Consider the following 18,779-nt stretch of genomic DNA (forward strand, 5'->3'; position numbering starts at 1 on the left):
TCACGTATACATCATTGTTTCCATCCCAGATTGCCGACTTTGGGAACCACGCATCGTACTTAGATTAAATAATCCTTCACCATAGACTTGGGGACTTGGGAGCATAGTCATTCTACAGACAATGGTCCAGTGCAGCTATTTACAAAGCGCTTTCACCCAGGGGATGGGTGGTATATATATAACTAACGTATCGAGGCAGAATTTAGAAACAGAAGAATAGCAATTACGGGGAAACCAGTCCTCTTCGAAGAAAGATGTCTCTCGCCACGAAAATTTAGAGAAGAAGAACTGTCATGGAGGGTAGCACGGGTAGCGAGAGACTATACACATCACATCTCGGAATGAATAGTCCGGGTCTCGTCAAATTCAGGTTTAGCAAAGAGAAAGGAACGCAGGGAAACAAAGCTTGGGAGGGGCGAAAAGCCAAAACATTTCCACGGAAGAATCGATTCCATCCACAACTCGAGCATAGCACAACAACAACAACACCCGATCGACACATCCTCCAACGCTCTCGACAGGTAATCATCTCTTCATTAGATCTCCGCTGTCGTTTTTGCGGCGAAGTGTAGTGTCCAAGAAGACAATAGACGATGCGCGTTCACTTGCTCGCCCGTCAACCTGCAATAAGACGGCTCGTCATCTATCTCGAACAAACCAAGCAGCAACAAAATAAACAACATACCCTGGTGTTCCATAAGTCAGCGGCGCAAGATATACCAAACACGCCATCATCGCAATTGCGAACAGCCCAACAACGATCGGCGCCTTTACACCCAGCTCTGCATACTGCGTTGGCTGAGCCCTCGTCCTAAGTCCACGAATAGAGATCGGATAGTTGATGGTGTCAGAAAGTACGAAGTTGAGGACGGCACCGGCGACGAGGGCAGAGGCGAGATGAGAAGGAAGGTAGTGGTGGATGAACAGTTGACGGTTCATGAGGAAGAAGGGGAAGTAGTGGATAAACCAGATGATAACGAAGAAGCCGGCGTTGTTCCAGAGACGGTTCAGGACGGCTGCAAGACGAGACGAGACGAATAAACGTCAGTAAGGGAAGATTGATAGGAGGGTTGCGACAGGATGCGAATACGTACGTGGCTCAATGGGAGTGATCCCTCTCCGCCTAGCGAGCATATCCGCGCCGATGATTCCAACGTAGATAGACATCGCAATGACGCAGGTCCACCAGCCGACGACGTTACCAATGAGATAGATCTGCTTCTGGCCCTCGCTCTGCGTCCAGAAGCTGATACCGCTCAACAAGAACGGCCAATTGATGGGTTGACTCGCGTAGGGATGCGACGCCGTCAAACCCGCGTTGTGCTGCAACATCAAAGTCTGAAGCTCGAAGAACTTCTTGAAGAAGTTCATGGACTTGGGTTCTTTGACCTGGATGTCGGCCGTGCGATCAAGGAGCTCTTCGCCCTCTGTCAGATCGAATCAAGAAAACCCCACAAAGAAGCGTCAGGTACTCGTTGAGTGAAATATTGGCATAGAGTACACACCAGCAGGCTCTGCGATCTCGTCAACGTACCAAATCGCCGTCTTCTCTGTGGGCTTCTTGTCACCATTGATTTCTTGCTGCTTGAATGCCCAATCCGGCAACTGCTCTCGATGGGTCCAGAGGGCTACTTTCGTCGGCACATGCACCAACCTGAAATGTCCACCCTTTGTCTTCCACGCCTCACCCTCATGTGCATCTTTCAAGAACAGATGGAAGAGGGTGTCGTTGTACCGAGTGTAATCGTCCTTTGGCCAGGTCGTGAACTCTTGGTTCGTGGGCATGAGCGGGGAGGCGACATCGTGTGTGAGGAGGACGGTTTGAGTGTTGACGTGCAAGAGTTGGATAACATCGTTGTGGCGGACGATACGGCCACGCCCAGTCTCAGGAAGGGCCTTGGTGGGAATGATCTGCCAGTTGTTGTTCGCGTCGGCGTGACCGTAACCGGTAACCTGTTGACCTGAGAACAGGTAGTTGAGTGGTTTAGTCAACTAGTGGAAAGAATAAACGGGGTTAAATCTACCTTGGCTAGAAACACGGCCGTCATCATATCTGAGAGGATATTTCTCGAGGTGCGAGTGTAAGAAGACCTTCGTGTCCTTATGCCTGATAGTGACGGTGTCGAAATACCGGATCTCTGATACCGATGTTAGCCCATGACGACACAAAGTCACGCCTGTACAATGATAGACTCACCTTGACTGTTCATAAGCAGCTCATTGCCAGCCAGCGTCTCCTGGAACTGAGGACTCATGAAGGTGTCACCGGGACCGGACTTCGTGAGAATAGCGAAGTGGACATAGAAGAACGAGAGATAGACGACGAAAGGAATGAGGATGAGACCGATCGCGCGGGCGGCAAAGTGTCGCCAGAAGTGTTCCTGCGGGACCGTCAGCACGGTATTCTTAGGTTTCGTGGTGGAGGTAAATACCCACCATGTCCGGGGTTTTCTTGAGGTCGAGGATATCCCATAGGTCAACGAGAACGGCAGCGCCAATTGCGAAGACCGTGAGAATGCCGTTAACCTTGGATCCCCAGGTGCAGGCCATGAATACACCAGTCGCTATGAGCCATCCCCACCATTGAGAAGAGAACGCGCTGTGTGCGGATAAGCTCAGTGATACGTCCAGCGGAGAATGCTATATATAGAACTCACTGGTAGCGCAGCTTGCGGAAACGAATATAAGAGTACATGGTCAAGGACATGAAGAAGATCAGAGTCGCGTCCAAAAGGATGAGACGTGACTGAGCAATGTGTGCGTTGTCTACAGGCGCGTTCAGTATATCTTGGTTGAGTCAAAGGTCGAAGAAACTCACCGAAGAGGATGAGGGATGCCGAAAATGCCGCAATGATAGTCGAGTAGCCACTCTCCTTCATGATGCCGTAGATCACAGGGATGGTAAGACTGCCGAGGATGGCTGGTAGAGCCCTCATGCCGACATAAGGAACGTGGTTTTCTGTGTAGCTGTCGCCAATATCCTCGAAGCTGAAGTGGCCATCGAACCCAACGAACCAACCGGCGAGACCAAACAGAAGTTTCGCGAATGGAGGGTGAACGTCGAAGTAGTATTCTCGAAGAATGTAGTATGAGGCGAATTTTCCAAAGTGAACCTCGTCGAAGCTATGTATGAAGATTAGTTCGTCGCGTCACTCGGTGGGTAATTAACGCGCGTGGTGTTGGTACTTACACTACCTGGTCTGGATGGTTGATTTTGTAGAACCGCAGAGCGAATGCGAGGGCAGTCAGTATGCCAACGGTAATCATGCTCGCCTCAGGCGACTCGAACATTTTATCCAGTGGGTTACGATTTCTCTGCGCACGAACACATCAACCTCGGAGAGCCACGTATTCATGTTGAGTTCGAGGAAACATACTGGGTTTTGGTATCCCGGTGGTGTGTAGGCATCCTCTTCAGGCTCAATTTCAGGGACAGACAGGCCATGTTGGCCAGCAGGCCTTCTTTGTCGTGCCCTGCCTGTGGACGTCGCCGAGGTGGACATGATGGGAGAGAGAAAGAGAAAGCAATGAGTTCGTGTTTGGACAGCAAGCGTCGAATAGAACCGCGTCGAGGCAGCCACGTGCGGGAAAGACCCGATCACTTGTCCTCTGGGCCTTGCTCACCTTCCGAACTTTGCCCTCTACGAGCTCACTCTGTTTCCTTTTCGTCTTGGTCGTTGCTTACAACCATGGCAGAACTCACTTATGACACGCTTATGGACGACCCGAACTACATGGGCTCCGAGAGGGCCCGGATGGAGAACAAGGTCATCCTCGATGAACTCGAACGAAAGAAAAAGGCGAGGGCTATGGCAGTCCCCACAGACGATAATCGTGTCAAGGCTCGTCTTCGTGAAATCGGAGAACCTATCACTCTATTTGGAGAGCGAGTACGTGTCAGCGTTCTATGGAGAGTGCCTTGGATATTTAGACCGCACTCTGTTCGTAGGCTGCAGACAGACGCGACCGTCTCATCTACGTTCTTTCCCAAATCAATGCTGCTCGAGGCGACGATGCCATGCAGGTGGATGAGGAATCGTCTGACTCGAGCGAGGAAGAGGTATGTCGACTTCGCTCCACGTTCAACTCTCTTCCTCATAGTGTGGCGTCAATAGGAAGAAGAATTCTACTCCCCCGGATCGCTGGAGTTGCTTGAAGCTCGACGAAGACTCGCGGAGTTCTCTCTCCCTAGGTTGGGTTTCTGCTCCTACCCACAGGTGACCCTCGTAAGGTGCTTACCATATTCTCTTTGTCCGTGTTTTCCCTCCATGCAGAGCTCAAAAGCGCGTCGCCCAGCAGCGGATAGACAGCAAATTACCCCTAGGGCGCCTCATCGACATCCGAAAACGCGTCTTCGCGGACGTGAAAGTGCGTAGATCTCCCAGATTCCGTTTATCAAAGCCGACTGTGCTGACCTTGCCCAGAATTTCACCAATCTTGGGTCTCAAATAGGGGATGAACGGCCACTGTCGATCGTTCGCTTTTCCCCAAACAACGAGATGTTGGCGACCGGTAGTTGGTCCGGGTCCGTCAAGCTTTGGAATATGCCTTCGTGCACACCAATAAAAACCCTACGAGGTGAGCGCCTCGTTCGAAAACCGTGGTCCTTATCCTGAGGTGGCGTTCCAGGTCACGGTGATCGCGTCGGTGGTCTTGCGTGGCATCCACAAGCCACACTATCCCAAAGCCCGGACGCAGTAAACCTTGTGAGTGGCGCAGGAGACGCTTGCGTTTGTCTTTGGTCACTTAACAGGTTGGTCTTCTGTCTACCTTCATGTTCCTTCTGACTGCTGACACGAGTTGAAGCGAGACCCCCATTTCAGTGATGAAAGGTCACCAAGATCGGATATGTCGAGTTGCGTTCCATCCGTCGGGTGACTACGTCGCCAGTGCTAGCTTTGACACGACTTGGCGGTTATGGGATGTTGCGACGTCAAAAGAACTCTTGTTGCAGGAGGGACACTCAAAGGAAGTATATACTGTGGAATTCCAAGATGACGGTGCCTTGGTTGCTTCTGCGTAGGTTTGGACATGATCTCTGAAATTATCATGATGCCTAACTTGTTTGCAGAGGTCTTGACGCTATCGGGCGAGTATGGGATCTTCGAACAGGACGCACAGCTATGGTCCTCGACGGACACGTTCAAGGCATCCTCTCAATGTCTTTCTCACCAAACGGGTACGCTTCGATTCATTCATTGCCTACATACTCTCTTCAAACCATAGCCGCAGCACTTATTTCTTTCACTTCCACAAGATACCAAATCGCCACCGGTGCTTCCGATGATACCATCCGAATATGGGACATGCGATCACTGAAAGCCCTTTACACCATCCCAGCTCATCTCAACAACGTGTCCGACGTCCGATTTTTCCGCTCAGACGGTGCGATTCCCTCCTGGCTCTCCTCCGCACAACCCAAGTCCGAACCCATGAACGGCGTTGTTCCCACCACAACCACCTCCGCCACCACCACATCGACTCCCGAACCCACAAAGGAAGGCTCAGCCACCCCAGCTCCCACCCCTTCTGGCACCACCACCTCATCGTCTGCTGATACTCTCGCACAAGAATGGCGGTACAGACCAGGGCTGTATATGGCTAGTGCGGGGTACGATGGTGTGGTGAAGCTGTGGAGTGCGGACGATTGGCAGTTGTTAGCTACGTTGCAGACGGATGGGAGTAAGGTCATGTCGGTGGATCTTTCGAGCGATGCGAAGTTGTTGGCGAGCGGGACGTATAACCGGAATTATCAATTGTTCACACCGGCGAGCGCGTTGTAGATATGGGGATTGTAGGTGTTGGCTATGTAATTTATGTATGTCTTGTCGGAGGTGTGCGAACCGATGCGATTGCTTTGAATGGGTTTCCTAGTCATCCCGACAGCGACATCCCAAGCAAACTTTAGCGTTCAAGATCGCTCGTTCAACGTGTCTACATGACTTGTTCAATGTTCGGAGGTAAGGACCTTCAAGGACTCGGAGGGAGGCACGCGTCTGTTGATCGGTTCGGCTTTGCGCGAAGCGAAGCGTTGACAATCAATCCAAGCTCGAGCGTCACCGGGTCCAAGTGCTTGTGGCTCCTCCTCCCGCCTCTCATCTATCTACCCAAATGTTCAACGCACCGCGGCCGACGCAAGCCCGCTCAAATCTAGGGAACTTTGGGGCGAGCTTCGTCGAAGATAACGACCCGCTTTCTGCGTCTGTGTATGACGACGGACTTGATCCATGGAGCGCTGCGCCGAGCCCTTCGCCGCCTACTCTGCCTGTTAGTTCTGCGGGCTCGGGCTCGACTACATTATTTAACTCTGTCATTGGTGCGCATTTATTGCTTTTGATAGCATAATAGGAAGCCTGACTTGTGGAGTGGGTTCCATTAGCGGACGCTATCGTCCCGCCAATATACCAAGAGTCATTCAGCGCGGTGGACCCAACCAATGAAGGAGAGACATCTGTGAACTCGCTATCGAGAATCTTGGGAACATCTGGTCTCGCGGCTTCCACTATCGAGAAGGTGCGCAAAGTTCCAAGTGAACATTCGGTATAACAAAGGCGCTGAGCTTGATGCGCCGTTGTGGCCGTCATATCCCAGATCATCAGCTTGGTTAGTTCGCGGCCTCGTGTGTCCAAGCTCGAATTCTTCGTCGCTTTGGCTTTGGTAGCCTTAGCTCAGTCTGGAAAAGGTGCGTCCAACCTCGGTGGTCGAACGTATCATCTGCTGAAGAACTTACGACGATGCACATCCATAGATGTCAGTATCGAACAAGTCGCCAAACTCGCAGAACAGAATACCCTACCCGAACCATCACTCGACCTCAGTCAACTTTCTACAGCCCCCTCCACATTCACTTTCAACCGTCAAACAAGTAACCCTGTCCTCCGCGCCCCCGCTCCTCCCTATTCTTCTGACGATCCTTGGAGCGCTCCTTCCCGCATTGGCGCTGGTGGAGGGACGTCGAACGGAAACGATGTAACTGGGCAGACGGCTCTCACAAATGGAGCTCCATCGACTGTGGCAGGAAGTGGATTGCCGCGAGAGTGGTGGAAGAGGCAGGAGAAGGTCGCGGTGAATTTTGGAGGCCTGCAAGGATTCATTTTGAATCGGTACATGGTGTATGACGTAGTCACCGATGTGAGTCGCTTCATTTTGCGTGTTGATATTAGTGTTGACTTCGGCTTCGACAGCGAGGAGCTACCGTTCCGAGACGATACTCGGAGTTCGTGTTTCTGTTCGATTGTGAGTGTTGAGCGTTTACGTATGTTGGTGTGGCCCACGCTGACGACATGTTGTGTTGTAAGGTCTCGTCCGCCGGTATCCCTTCCGGATAATACCACAGTTACCCCCCAAACGGATAGGACGTGAGTCCAACTGCTTTACAGTCTTGTTACACCGGGACTGACAGTCACACGAACAGCCGATGAGAATTTCCTCGAACAGCGACGGTATGTTAGATGCCGTCATCGTGCAATATCAGAGATTCTGAGTATCTGCTAATAGGAAAGGGTTGCAACGATTCATGAACTTCGTCGTGTATGTTCATCATAACTATGTGGCCTACTGGAAGAGTACTCACAAAGTGTCTTGAACAGGAATCATCCGATCATCAAGGACGATGGTCTCCTGGCCACCTTTCTCGCCGAGCCCTCATTTGAACAATGGCGGAAACACTCAGCCATCTCTCTGGAGGAAGAATCTGCTAGTAAACGTGTGGACCGTATCGAGGAAATGACTATACCCAGCGATTTGGAAGAGAAACTTGGGTTAGTCTTCTCGTTGGCCACCGCACTCACTCATCTTTATACAAAGCACATCTTGTGGTGTAAATGCTAACGGGTTGTTTCGGTTCTACACCCTCTTTTGTGTTCGGTTAGGAATGTGCGAGGGAAGATAGTACCGCTGATCGAGGCCTGGCAAAAGATCAGCATCCTCGCTGAGCGGATAATCAGGAAGCGCGAAGCAGCAGCGGTACGAATCCCTCCGAACTTGAGGCCTTCCTACCTACCGACTCACTTCTTCTCATCATCCGCACCGGCCTCCCCCACATCCTCATCCTCCGCCTCCTACTCTTCATCCAACAATCGCCTCCTCTCCTCGTCCGCGTCAATCTTATCATATGACTCCACGCGTTCACGAACATCTAATTTCTTACACGGTCTCGCGCCCGCTGCAATTTTCGCTTCCGGGAATGGGTTGCCGACTGCGTCTACCGCGTCGTCGGACGTGCAGGCTGATTTGGCGAGGTTGACGAATACGTTTAAGGTGCTTGTGGAGGTTAATGGGCAGTGTTGGAGAGGAGGGGAGGAATGTGAGCTTTCGGAGGGGGTGAAGAGGGGTGTGAGAAGTGTAGCAGAGCATACGCAGAGAGAGACGGATCTGCTTGAGCAGAGGGTATGCGGTTTGTTCATTTGATGTGCTGTTTGATTTCTGATAGGTGACTTTTGACTGGCAGACACGGACATTGCTCAACTCGACATTGGAGGGTATCAAGTCCCAGCGTGATCTGTACATTGCCATGCGCGACTTGTTCATCCGCCATGACCGACTATCCGTCGATCAAGTCGAACGGCTCAAAAAACGCGTTGATACGACCTCCGTCAAGCTGGAGGGTATCCGGGCTGTGCAGAAGGAAGGGTGGGAGGTGGAGGCAGATAAACTTGCAGGAGCCATGGAGAAGGATAAGGTCACGATCACGGCACAGCTCAATCGAAGGGTGTTTATCAGGGCTTGGTACGTTGCTCGCCTTCTCTGCACTCTTTATCGTCTCCGTTGCGCTCGCCTTTTTCCTTCTTTTGGGCAACATGTTGATATTGACTTTCTATGATAGCATGTGGCACGAACTGCGAGTCGTGCTCCATAACAGGGAGAATACACTCCTGACCCAGCTCGTTCAGGCTTTCGCGCGCGAAGAACAAGATTATGCGGACAGCGTGGCGGCGAATTGGGCGTCGTTGGTTGATGCGGTTGAGAGCATGCCTCTTGAGTGAGCCCGTCCGGTTCTTTCAAGGCTGGGTAGGGGTGGACAGGTGTGGATATGGTCCTTGTCGTCGGGAATGTGTGGTAGTGCGGAGACTGCGTATCTTATAACATTTTCTTGTGTCTAATTCCGCACGTATACCTGATTTTTATTTGCCTCTTGCGACAGTCGATGATGTTACGCAATTCCAGGGATTTTTTGCACAACTATTTCTGTTTCTCGATATATATCGTCCAAAAACTGGAACAGGCTGTTACTTGTGGTGCAACTTCACGTCTACTACCATCAAACTCAGCGGACCTTGCTACCAGCTAGACTCATGACCGTCCGGTCAGAAGACCACGTTCGCGATGCGCCATACCATAAGTCAATAGGTGATTAGTCGCTGATACGTTTTGCCAGTATCATCATGGACGCCCTTCATCCGAAGTTGAAGCAGCTCTCTTCCGACCCTCGGCACCATGCTACTCTGCAAGCACCTGAACAGCGCCACACTGAACCTCATTTCGTGGTCATCAGATTGACTCTAGTCCGTCTACGGTATCTCGGCTGTTTTTGGGCTCGATGATGTCGAAGCGTCCGGCTGAACGTCGTATGCGGAGAAGAAGTCAAGCCTCCGAGGTAAGACCTCTTGTTCATCTTACTAGCTTCCTACCTCTCCGTACGCTCGACCTGCGGCCCGCCAGAATCCGCGTACTGCTACCATCTGAAGTTCTGTTAAGATACCATGAGGGCGCAGTGGCTCGAGTATATAATGCAGACCAGCTGTCCTGTGTCTTTTTCTTCTTCAAATCGGGTTTGTCAGGCTTAACACAGGCTGAACTTCACCGTCGAGCATAGAGGACCAAGATGTTCTACGTCGGGCTCACTGCTCTTACTGCTTTTTTCGTTGGGCTCCGTATCCCTAGCGTGCATGCGCATGGATACGTCCAGGATGTCGTCGTCGACTCAACCCATTACACTGGTTACCTACCGTATAGTGATCCGTACTACAACCCTGTCCCGGAGCGTATTATCCGCGCGATTCCTGGAAATGGTGAGTATCGATTCTCTCGACTCTTTGTTCGACGACTCGATGAACTGACCGTTACCGTCTTACCGTGTCTGGATTTTAGGTCCTGTCACGGATCTGAGCCTCATTGATGTTCAGTGCAATGGTTACACGGACGGAGGCGTCATCGGGAGTGAGCCTGCGCCTATCTATGCAACTGTAGCGGCGGGGGACGAAATGCATTTGAACTGGACGACTTGGCCTGACTCTCATATTGTAATTTGTTGCCTCAGGCTTTTTCATTACCTTCGCTCTCGAGTGAATTGTGCTGATGCTATTTTACATTTTGCTGCTTATTGCAGGGACCGATGATCACGTACATGGCTCTCGCTCCTTCTGATATCACGGAGTGGCTACCAGGAACCGAGTGAGCTCATCCTCGAATCGCAGTACCGCTCAGTCGTGCAGCAATTGACACAATTTCTTGTAGTGCTGTCTGGTTCAAGGTCGCTGAAGCTGGAAAGGCGGCTGATGGGACTTGGGCCTCGACTACTGGCTTAACCGCTACCGACAGCATCTATACATTCACAGTTCCTGCCACTTTGAAGCCCGGACAGTACATCGTTCGCCACGAGATGTGAGTAGCCTACATAATACGACCTCTGCGTATGCTCTTGCTCACCAATACTACCTGTTCAGCATTGCCTTGCATGCAGGTGTGTTATTTCCCGCCTCGGAAGAATATCATGAACAATTTTAGTTGACTGACCGCACAATGTAGCCTTCGTGTACCCTGGCGCGCAAGTCTACCCATCCTGCATCCAGATTGAAGTCACCGGTTCTGGGATTGCCTTCCCGACATCGTTCGTCTCCTTCCCCGGAGCCTATACCGCTGACACTCCCGGAATCGTATACGATGCCTACACCAGTGAGATTGAGTCCTTCTTGAGCTTCCGTTGACATTTCTCTCTAACCTGGTTGATTGTTCAAGATACGTCGGCGTACCCGATTCCGGGACCTGCTGTGTAAGTGGCGTATTGAGATTCTCAGGGGCAAAGGATAAAATACTGATTTTTTTTGAACCCGATGTAGCTGGTCAGGCTGAACGCCCGTCGGAAAAGTGGACGCTATGAGGGTAGCAGTGTGTGAATTTGGACGTTTGTTTGACATGCCAAGGATGGAGAGCTTGTATCATGCGCAATACAGCGACTATGATGAAAGCTAGTTCAATGCTTCAGGAAAGAACACAGATGCCTTGATAGGCTAAGTGAGGAGTCCGAGTGAGAAGAGAGAATTATTGGGCAGCACTGTGGCCCAACTGTGGCCCCGTGTTCCAAGTACAGAGTTACCGGCATTCGCCGTGAGGATATTCTCACAGTGCCACGCCTCCCCAAGGTGGAGTGACAGCCTTGACGGATCTGTTCCCAACCACGACGACGCCCCCTTCACCTCGCATTGACCTCGCACAACCGTCTTTTTATCCCTTGCACAACCATCACCGCCGTCAACATCGCCCCCTCCTCCTTCTTTTTATCTCTTTTCTTCGACAAATCCATTTGACCGAGTGTTCTGTAGCAGATTAGCCTTGGTTTTCTTTCAATTCATAAATTTGCTCTATGGCATCCTCTGTCTTTTACAAGTTCAGGTCTCAGAGAGAGGAGTCTCGGGTGACATTTGATGGCACTGGCATATCTGTATTTGACTTGAAGAAAGAGATCATCCTAGCTAACAATCTCGGCAAGTCTAATGACTTCGACATTTCTGTGTTCGACAAGTCGTCCAACGAAGGTGCGCACGCGTCATTTCTACACTCAGAGTACTCTGAGTGTTGATCGTCTGGCCACCCTTCTCATTGCAGAGTTTAAAAATGACCAGCATATCATTCCACGATCTTCTTCTGTCATTGTGAAGCGCTTGCCAGCAGTGCGTCCGGGCAAGGGTAACGCTGCTATGTACATTGCTGGCACAGCGTCTGCCGGTGCTGATTCAGCTTCAAAGTCTGGTACTTCCGGTAACTCCAGCAATAATTGGCACAAGGGCTCGATGTCACGGCGCTTCGATGGGAAGGAAGATGCTCCGAAGCCCACGCCGCCACCAAGAGCCAGCCCTGTGCGCACCCTCTCGTTCATCTTCTTCCTTTCACACGCTCACACTGCATGCATTTTTAGTCAAAGCTATCTACGTCAATAGCGCAGGATGATGAGGAGGCTGCAATGGCCGCCATGTTCCAAATGCAGTCGGCTAACTGGGAGGAGACCCAGGAGAAAATGTCACAGTTGGTGTCAAGTCTCGCGGATCTCTTCACGTATTGTAGTAGTGTCTGTCTAATGGATGATTGTTTTTTGCCCCACTTCTGCACCTGCTCTCGACACTCCTATAGTGCTACGCGTATATACACTAACAACCGCGGAACCGGCTTCTCTCGCGGAGGTAAAACGACACCACACAGTCATCACCACCACAACGACAAACCTTTACCCCCCAGCTATGTCTGCTATCGATGTGGACAGAAAGGTTCGTTGTTCTTCATGACATACTGAGGGTTCAGCTGTTGAGGTTATATAGGTCATTGGATCCAGGATTGTCCGACGAACAGCGACCGAGAGTTTGACAATAAGCCTCGCATCAAACGAACGACCGGTATCCCTCGTAGTTTTCTCAAAGCCATCGAAAGCCCTGCTACGTCTCAAATCGGACATGGAGTCATGGTTACGCCCGAAGGTGGCTACGTCGTCGCTCAGCCTGATGTGTACGCCTTCGTTCTGCTATGCTTCTGCCCATCTTCTCCCAGTGTACAAGCTAACCTTCTACCTTCATCGTTCAGGGCTTCGTGGCAAAAGCAAGTCTCCAGGCCGAAGGGTCTCACGGAGTCAGACGTGCGGGATCGACCTTCGAAAGACCCTGCGATCGTATGTCCGATAGATAATAAAATCTTCCGTGACGCTGTGAAGACTCCATGCTGCGAGACGACATACTGCGAGGAATGTATACAGACCCATCTTTTGGAGAAGGACTTCATATGTCCGCACTGCGCTACGAAGATTGCTTCGCTTGACAAGCTTTCGCAGGATAAGCCAAAGCGTGCGAAGGTCGCAGAGTATATTGAGAAGGAGATCGAACTGAGCAAGAAGGTAGAGGAAGAGGGCGCGAATGGCACTCCTGGACCGAATGGCGTATGTGTCCTGTGTCATTTCTATCTTCGCTAAGGGACACCTACTCACATCTAACATCATGCTCTCCAGACACCCGTCCCTGACGGTCCCTCAAATTCCCAACAAAACGGCCTCCCCAACCAAGATCACCCCGAATACTACCAAGACCCAAACCTCATCGCCGACATGGCCATGTCACAAATGATCCAAGACGGAATCCCACAGCTTCAAGCACAAATCCAACAACTCTCCGTAATGCTGAACAACAACACACTCCCGCAGGCCGTCCGGCAACAGACGGAAATGCAATACCAGCAGCTTCAGGTGCAGTTGCAGCAGGCGCAGGAGATCGGGGCTGCGTTGGCTATGCAGCGGAGTTTTGCGGCTCAGGCGGCGCAGCAGCAACAGCAGCAGCAGCAACAACAACAACAACATCAGCAGCAGCAGGGCGTCGTAAATATGGGTGGCGGTATGGGTGGCGGTGGACTGGGGATGGGGATGGGTGGTGGAGGGTACGGGATGGGAGGAATGGGGTCTATGATGGGTGGAGGTGGCGGCATGGGAGGTGGTGGAGGAATGGGAGGTGGTGGCGGAATGGGCGGGCCTGGTGGAATGGGTGGTAATGGCATGGGCAACGGGATGGGTGGCAATGGGATGGGTGGCAATGGAATGGGCGGTGGAGGACCGATGTCGATGCACAGAGGACCGGGCGGCGGAGGTGGAAACGGCGGCGCAATGAGTGGAGGAGTTTCGTTGGGAGCGGGGCCTATGGGCGGACAAGGACAGATTGCAGGATTCGGCAACCAGCAGCAGGCAGGACACGAGTCTGCGTATCAGAGGTTGCCGTTGAATAATAGGAGGAGAAATATGAAGAGGGAGAGGCCTTCGGATTTCTTGGAGGTTGGGCCGGATATGGAGAGGGAGCCGAAGGTGGCGAAACATTAGGAGTAAGTCGCGTTCGAGGGACCACTGGATCGCTTTGGAGAGGGGGCCCTCGATTACGATACAGATATTTTCAAGGGCTTCGAAAACGACCTCTTTCTCTCCTACATGTATATACACATAACACAACTACACATCGACCGCAGAGCGCTGAGCAGGTTCCATCTTCGTCTTCATCTTTACTTCTATTCTCCCCAGTTCTCCCCTCATCTTTACTCCCCTCATCTTTATTACGTTCCCTTCGAAGCTTACTGTCGACTGTTGATCGCGACCCACTGTAAATATCCATACACGGAATATATATTTGCGATCCCCTCCATCCGTCCGCCTGTGTGCCTACATTCCAATCCTAGCCTCGAACAGCATTACTTCAAAAAGCACAATATATACTGACCTACCCAGAACCGGTCACGCTCACGCCACAGTCCTCAACGCGGACGACCCATTCGTCTGCTGTTGCCCCGCACTCGAACTCGACACCCTCTGCAGAATCGCGTGCTGGAACTGTTCCCTCGCCGCGATGAGCTGATAAACGAACAACGTCAACAAGCAGCCCACGGAACGTCGAATAAGACGCGGTGGAAATGAGAATAGGTAGTAAGTAGAGTGATAGGTAGTAGAGTGAAAGGGAAGGAATAGAAGGGGGGAAACGAACCTCCTTCTGCCGATCAATCATCCCATCCAAGAATCGCTCCATGGACCGCTTGAAATCCTCGATCCGCTCCGTCTCGAACCGTGCCACCTCTGACTTGACGAGCTTCGAGACGTGCTCGAATTCGTTTTTGGATTCGAGGGCTCTGCGTTCCGCCTGTTGCATTGCATTGCATTGAATTCAAGGACGTAAACATGCCAGCCAGGTCAATCGATGGGTTTATGTGTAGATGGAAGGTTTAGAGTGAGTGAGTGGGTGGCAGGGGAGGAAGAGAGGGAATGAATAAACGTACGTCGGCGATCTGGCTCATCGAATGCCCCATCCTATCCGTCGGAATACGACCCTGCGCTCGATTCCGATCATGGTTCTGCCTCGCTCTCCTCAACTCCGTATCCGCCGTCTGCCAAGCATGATACGTCCGTATCCGCGAACTGAACGCCATCTACATCGTGTCACCGCCACCACAATGAACGAACAAACGAGTCAGCTTCATCAACACCAAGACAGGAAACACAGGCAGACAAAGAGAAAATGTATGCATGTATGGTATGTGTGTATGCGTGTATTGTGCGAAAGACAAACCAACGCACCCGCACACTATTAATCAGCCTCGCATACTCGTCCGCCGTGCCCATGAGCGTCACCAGATCCTGCTTCGCCTGCTCAGACTCTATATCCTGCGCTTTCCGCTCCACGTCCGCGAGCAGGCCGAGGGAGGCCATGAGCGGTTTGCCGAGGTCGGAGGAGGCGAGGTCTGCGATCATTTGTGCGAACTCGCCGATGGATGTGGATAGTTCTGTTGATGCAGTCAAAATCAGAATGAGAAAGGGGTATTGGGAATGGAAATGGGTGGGGTGGGACGAGAGTGGTGGGATTCGTTGACGAGATGGAGAGCGAGATCACTACCTGTGCGTTGTTTAGAAACAACATCAATAGCTTTCACGAGCCCACGAAGTTGAGCCTCCAATGTATCGAGGTATCCTTTTTGTCTGTCGAACCACTGCATCGCATCATATCACATCAGCACTCATATCCTACGAATTGAGCGTGAGGGAAAACAAGTGAATAAAGTGAATGAGACGAACCTCGTCGTTCTCGATGAATCGTGGTCCAGCGATTGACTGGCCGAGGTTAGCCAATAATCCGCCTTTCTCCTGTGCGAGTTCCGCCTTCCGATGCTTAATCTACGCTCACACCACCCAAATCAATTTCACCCGCCTCAACTCCATCCCGAAAAAGTCGAGAAAAGACTCACGTCCAAAGCAAAATTATCGCTCTCCAAAAAAAACCTCAAATCCGCATCCTTTCCCAGAACCGGATGATTCGCGATCTTACTAATACAATTCTCTAGCGCGATCCTGCGCTGCTGCACGAACCTATCATCGAACCGTCCGAAGGGATTTTTTTCGGGAACGGGAGGGACGACGACGCCGGGGTTGGAGAGTGATAGGGTTTCGTAGAGCCAGAGGAAGTCGGAGTAGCGGCGGAGGACGGAGAAGGAGGGTTTGGTGAAGAGGGGGGAGGATGTCTGGTTTTGGGGAGGGGTGGGAAGGGGGAGGGGGGAGGGGGTTAGTGCGGGTGGATGGGGGGATGGGGTGAGGGTGAGAGACGTACGCGGGTGTGGACGGTGTACATCGTGTAGCCACGGATGGGGTCACCGACTTTCTGTGGGTCGTCCACGGTGATGGCGAACTCTGGCTGGATTCCCTTGTCTTTACTAGACAGCGACGCAGAAAGTCGGGTTGAAGATTCCTAGCCATCCAAGACTCCATCAGCCCACACTCTCCGTGCATTCAAAAAGCGAGACACATACCGACTCCGACGGCCTCGGCCTCAACGGTTTATCGTCGTCGTCATCCTCTTCCTCTTCCTCCTCCGGCCGTGATGGCGCCGGCGGTGAACTCACAAACGTACTCTGCGCCCCCATCCCATCATCCCACCCCCCACTGAATCCCTCCCCACCCAACGCCAGATTCGCAAACGACCCATCCAACGATCCCTGCTGCTGCTCCAATGGCGATATAATGCTCCTCGTGTGCGTCTGTGTCGTCGGCGTCGGCGTCCCGAGCGTATCCGTAGCCGAAGGTCTCGAAGTCTGGCGCTGCGGAAGGCGAGCGGAAACGGGTGGGGAGGAGGCGGGCTCGGAATCTGAAGCTGAAGTGGAGGTGGAGGTTCCGGGGGCGAAGACGGGGGAGGTGATGGAGACTGTGGAGGGCGTGGAAGGACGACGGGTGGTTGCGATTGGGGAGTATGGAGTGGGTGTGGGTGAGATGGGCGAGGAGTCGGCGGCGGGGGACAGGGGGGAGAGCAGGGGGTTTGGTTGTGGGTGTGGTTTGGGTTGTTGGGATTCTGGCTCGGATTCCGGTTCGATGCTCTCCCTGAAGCCGCTGGAGGTAGATGAACTGGGAGGCTCGTGCTCGGGTTCTACGCTCTCCCGGAAACCATAACTTCGGGGAGACTTGACGGATGGCTTCGAGGGCTCGTCCTCGTCTGACGAAAGGTTCGCGTTGGCCAAGTCGAGCGGGTCAGCGGGGGCGGGAGCGGGGTCAGCACCTCCGCTGACGCTGAAAGGTTGTGATTCTGTCGTGGGTGTGGTACTGCGCTCGTCATCGTGCACGACGGAGGTGGCGGCGGTGGTGGTATGGGTATCGAATGCTGCTGAGGAGTCAAAGTCGTCGGTGGCAGCGGTGGAACTGCCGAGATAGTTGGACGACCAGGGGTCAGGCGAGTTAGAGCGTGGTTTTGCGAAGGGGTCTTCGAATGGGTTGTCTTCCAGTGCGCTCCGCGACTGCTTCAAGAGGTCGTCGAATCCGTCCATGGTTTGGAGAGTTATGAAAACCTTATGGGGTTGTGCACGCGCCGATCAATACCTGAACCGAGTAAATATAATTGGAGCGAAATGTCAGTAATAAATCAATCATAGAGAAAGATAGAGCCATACAGAACCGCGAAAGCTGGCCGTCAGGGTTGTAGGAATGTTCGCTGGTCCGCGTTCACCCAGCGTACATTCCCACGCATGCTGTACCGTGCTCGGACGCTCTTGATCTCGACCGCTTCTCTGCACAAGCACATTCAAAGCTGAAAATATGTTGGGCCAAACACTTCTCGTCATCGCTGCCGTACTCGTCTTCCACAGTGAGCACCAACTGTGATCCTGCCGTAAACAGTGTGCTCACGGCCCATGCCTCCGCTCAGCTGCATTCTCAACCTATGAGCGTGAGTGAACCTCTGTGCACTGTCGAAGCCCTTATCAGACGCAAGCTTCTCCATTCTACTAGACCTCTCCCATTTGAAGGCGCTCGGTCGACCAGAGGGCTCTCTCCCCTCAGACGTACGCCCTTACCTCCTCCCTCACCAGCGCTCGTCATCCTCATCTAACGCAATAACTCCCCCTCCCCTCTACACCTCTACTCTAGATCGTCCTCGAAGCCTTCGCAGCTCTCATCCTCGGCACCATCGGAGCATCTTGGAAAGCCCCACCACCCAAAGAAATAACATGGGCGAGCGAGATGAAGACAAGGTCCGTGCGTTCCTCTATTCGTGTGGCGCCACACCTGCTCAGACGGAGACGTGGCACTGGTACTGGTGCTTATTGTTTGTGTTTGTGTTTGTAGGACGATCGACGATATGGACTCGAGGTTGGCTTTCGCGAATTTCGTGACGAGGGGGAAGGTGTTGGGCAAGTCATGATGCACATGTATCATTACCATTCAGCATTCTCGTCGTCCATCGGAATATAGTGGTTTGCTTTCATGTCCTAACATTCGCGAGGTGTGCTCGACCCTTAATTTTCATGTGTCAGCGATTTCTGCGTGCTACCTCGGGGAAAGGTATGGTTTGCATTTGGACTATATATCAGGCTTGTCATGGCCACCCTATCACAATCACAATCACTGGCGCACTCCCCACTCCCCGTGCTCTGAGTGTATACATAGTCTCCGTGATTCTAAAACGTCCAACTGCTTCAGCTTCAATAGGTTTCATGCCAGTACAGACTCCATGTCTCAGTCTCACTATCACCCCAGGTCTCAGACGACCCGCTAACCCGCTAACAGTAGTAATATTTGT

General features: G+C 52.2%; 6 protein-coding genes across 6 annotated transcripts; 4 read left to right on the forward strand and 2 right to left on the reverse strand.

Annotated features, from left to right (window-relative positions):
* Positions 1-90: 90 nt before the first annotated feature.
* Positions 91-3,499, reverse strand: STEHIDRAFT_79175 (glycosyltransferase family 39 protein). Its single transcript, XM_007303979.1, has 11 exons — positions 3,378-3,499; positions 3,191-3,315; positions 2,819-3,123; positions 2,658-2,766; positions 2,437-2,599; positions 2,198-2,381; positions 2,025-2,138; positions 1,506-1,961; positions 1,095-1,427; positions 686-1,016; positions 91-621 (listed from the first exon to the last, which is right to left on the reverse strand). Exons 2-11 carry the CDS (start codon positions 3,289-3,291, stop codon positions 537-539), a joined length of 2,181 nt encoding a protein of 726 aa, XP_007304041.1. The 5' UTR covers positions 3,292-3,315; positions 3,378-3,499; the 3' UTR covers positions 91-536.
* Positions 3,500-3,669: 170 nt separating this feature from the next.
* On the forward strand, positions 3,670-5,783 carry STEHIDRAFT_168583 (U4/U6 snRNP-specific spliceosomal protein; the record flags this gene model as incomplete). The annotated part of the gene is made up of 9 exons (XM_007304240.1): positions 3,670-3,890; positions 3,950-4,060; positions 4,116-4,192; positions 4,275-4,368; positions 4,425-4,578; positions 4,630-4,753; positions 4,807-5,019; positions 5,072-5,179; positions 5,258-5,783. Exons 1-9 carry the CDS (start codon positions 3,690-3,692, stop codon positions 5,781-5,783), a joined length of 1,608 nt encoding a protein of 535 aa, XP_007304302.1. The 5' UTR covers positions 3,670-3,689.
* A 328-nt stretch (positions 5,784-6,111) lies between these two features.
* On the forward strand, positions 6,112-8,984 carry STEHIDRAFT_56999 (uncharacterized protein; the record flags this gene model as incomplete). Its single annotated transcript, XM_007303881.1, has 12 exons — positions 6,112-6,316; positions 6,380-6,513; positions 6,592-6,682; positions 6,749-7,131; positions 7,185-7,236; positions 7,299-7,358; positions 7,415-7,442; positions 7,498-7,530; positions 7,590-7,760; positions 7,872-8,388; positions 8,450-8,727; positions 8,825-8,984. 12 exons carry the CDS (start codon positions 6,112-6,114, stop codon positions 8,982-8,984), a joined length of 2,112 nt encoding a protein of 703 aa, XP_007303943.1.
* Positions 8,985-9,823: 839 nt separating this feature from the next.
* On the forward strand, positions 9,824-11,070 carry STEHIDRAFT_156945 (glycoside hydrolase family 61 protein; the record flags this gene model as incomplete). Its single annotated transcript, XM_007304241.1, has 8 exons — positions 9,824-10,010; positions 10,090-10,241; positions 10,328-10,392; positions 10,456-10,602; positions 10,665-10,681; positions 10,747-10,893; positions 10,957-10,990; positions 11,058-11,070. The coding sequence occupies 8 exons, from the start codon at positions 9,824-9,826 to the stop codon at positions 11,068-11,070; spliced, it is 762 nt and encodes a 253-aa protein (XP_007304303.1).
* A 400-nt stretch (positions 11,071-11,470) lies between these two features.
* On the forward strand, positions 11,471-14,062 carry STEHIDRAFT_97347 (DWNN-domain-containing protein; the record flags this gene model as incomplete). The annotated part of the gene is made up of 8 exons (XM_007304242.1): positions 11,471-11,753; positions 11,824-12,074; positions 12,134-12,240; positions 12,346-12,479; positions 12,531-12,714; positions 12,790-13,138; positions 13,208-13,567; positions 13,904-14,062. The coding sequence occupies exons 1-8, from the start codon at positions 11,582-11,584 to the stop codon at positions 14,060-14,062; spliced, it is 1,716 nt and encodes a 571-aa protein (XP_007304304.1). The 5' UTR covers positions 11,471-11,581.
* Positions 14,063-14,473: 411 nt separating this feature from the next.
* Positions 14,474-18,232, reverse strand: STEHIDRAFT_168587 (Vps5-domain-containing protein; the record flags this gene model as incomplete). Its single annotated transcript, XM_007304243.1, has 10 exons — positions 17,653-18,232; positions 16,525-17,581; positions 16,326-16,463; positions 15,967-16,239; positions 15,797-15,895; positions 15,573-15,711; positions 15,302-15,507; positions 15,004-15,153; positions 14,715-14,867; positions 14,474-14,584 (listed from the first exon to the last, which is right to left on the reverse strand). The coding sequence occupies exons 2-10, from the start codon at positions 17,527-17,529 to the stop codon at positions 14,474-14,476; spliced, it is 2,274 nt and encodes a 757-aa protein (XP_007304305.1). The 5' UTR covers positions 17,530-17,581; positions 17,653-18,232.
* Positions 18,233-18,779: the final 547 nt, after the last annotated feature.

Source organism: Stereum hirsutum, assembly GCF_000264905.1.
Source record: "Stereum hirsutum FP-91666 SS1 unplaced genomic scaffold STEHIscaffold_7, whole genome shotgun sequence".
In the NCBI taxonomy this organism is placed as follows: domain Eukaryota; kingdom Fungi; phylum Basidiomycota; class Agaricomycetes; order Russulales; family Stereaceae; genus Stereum; species Stereum hirsutum.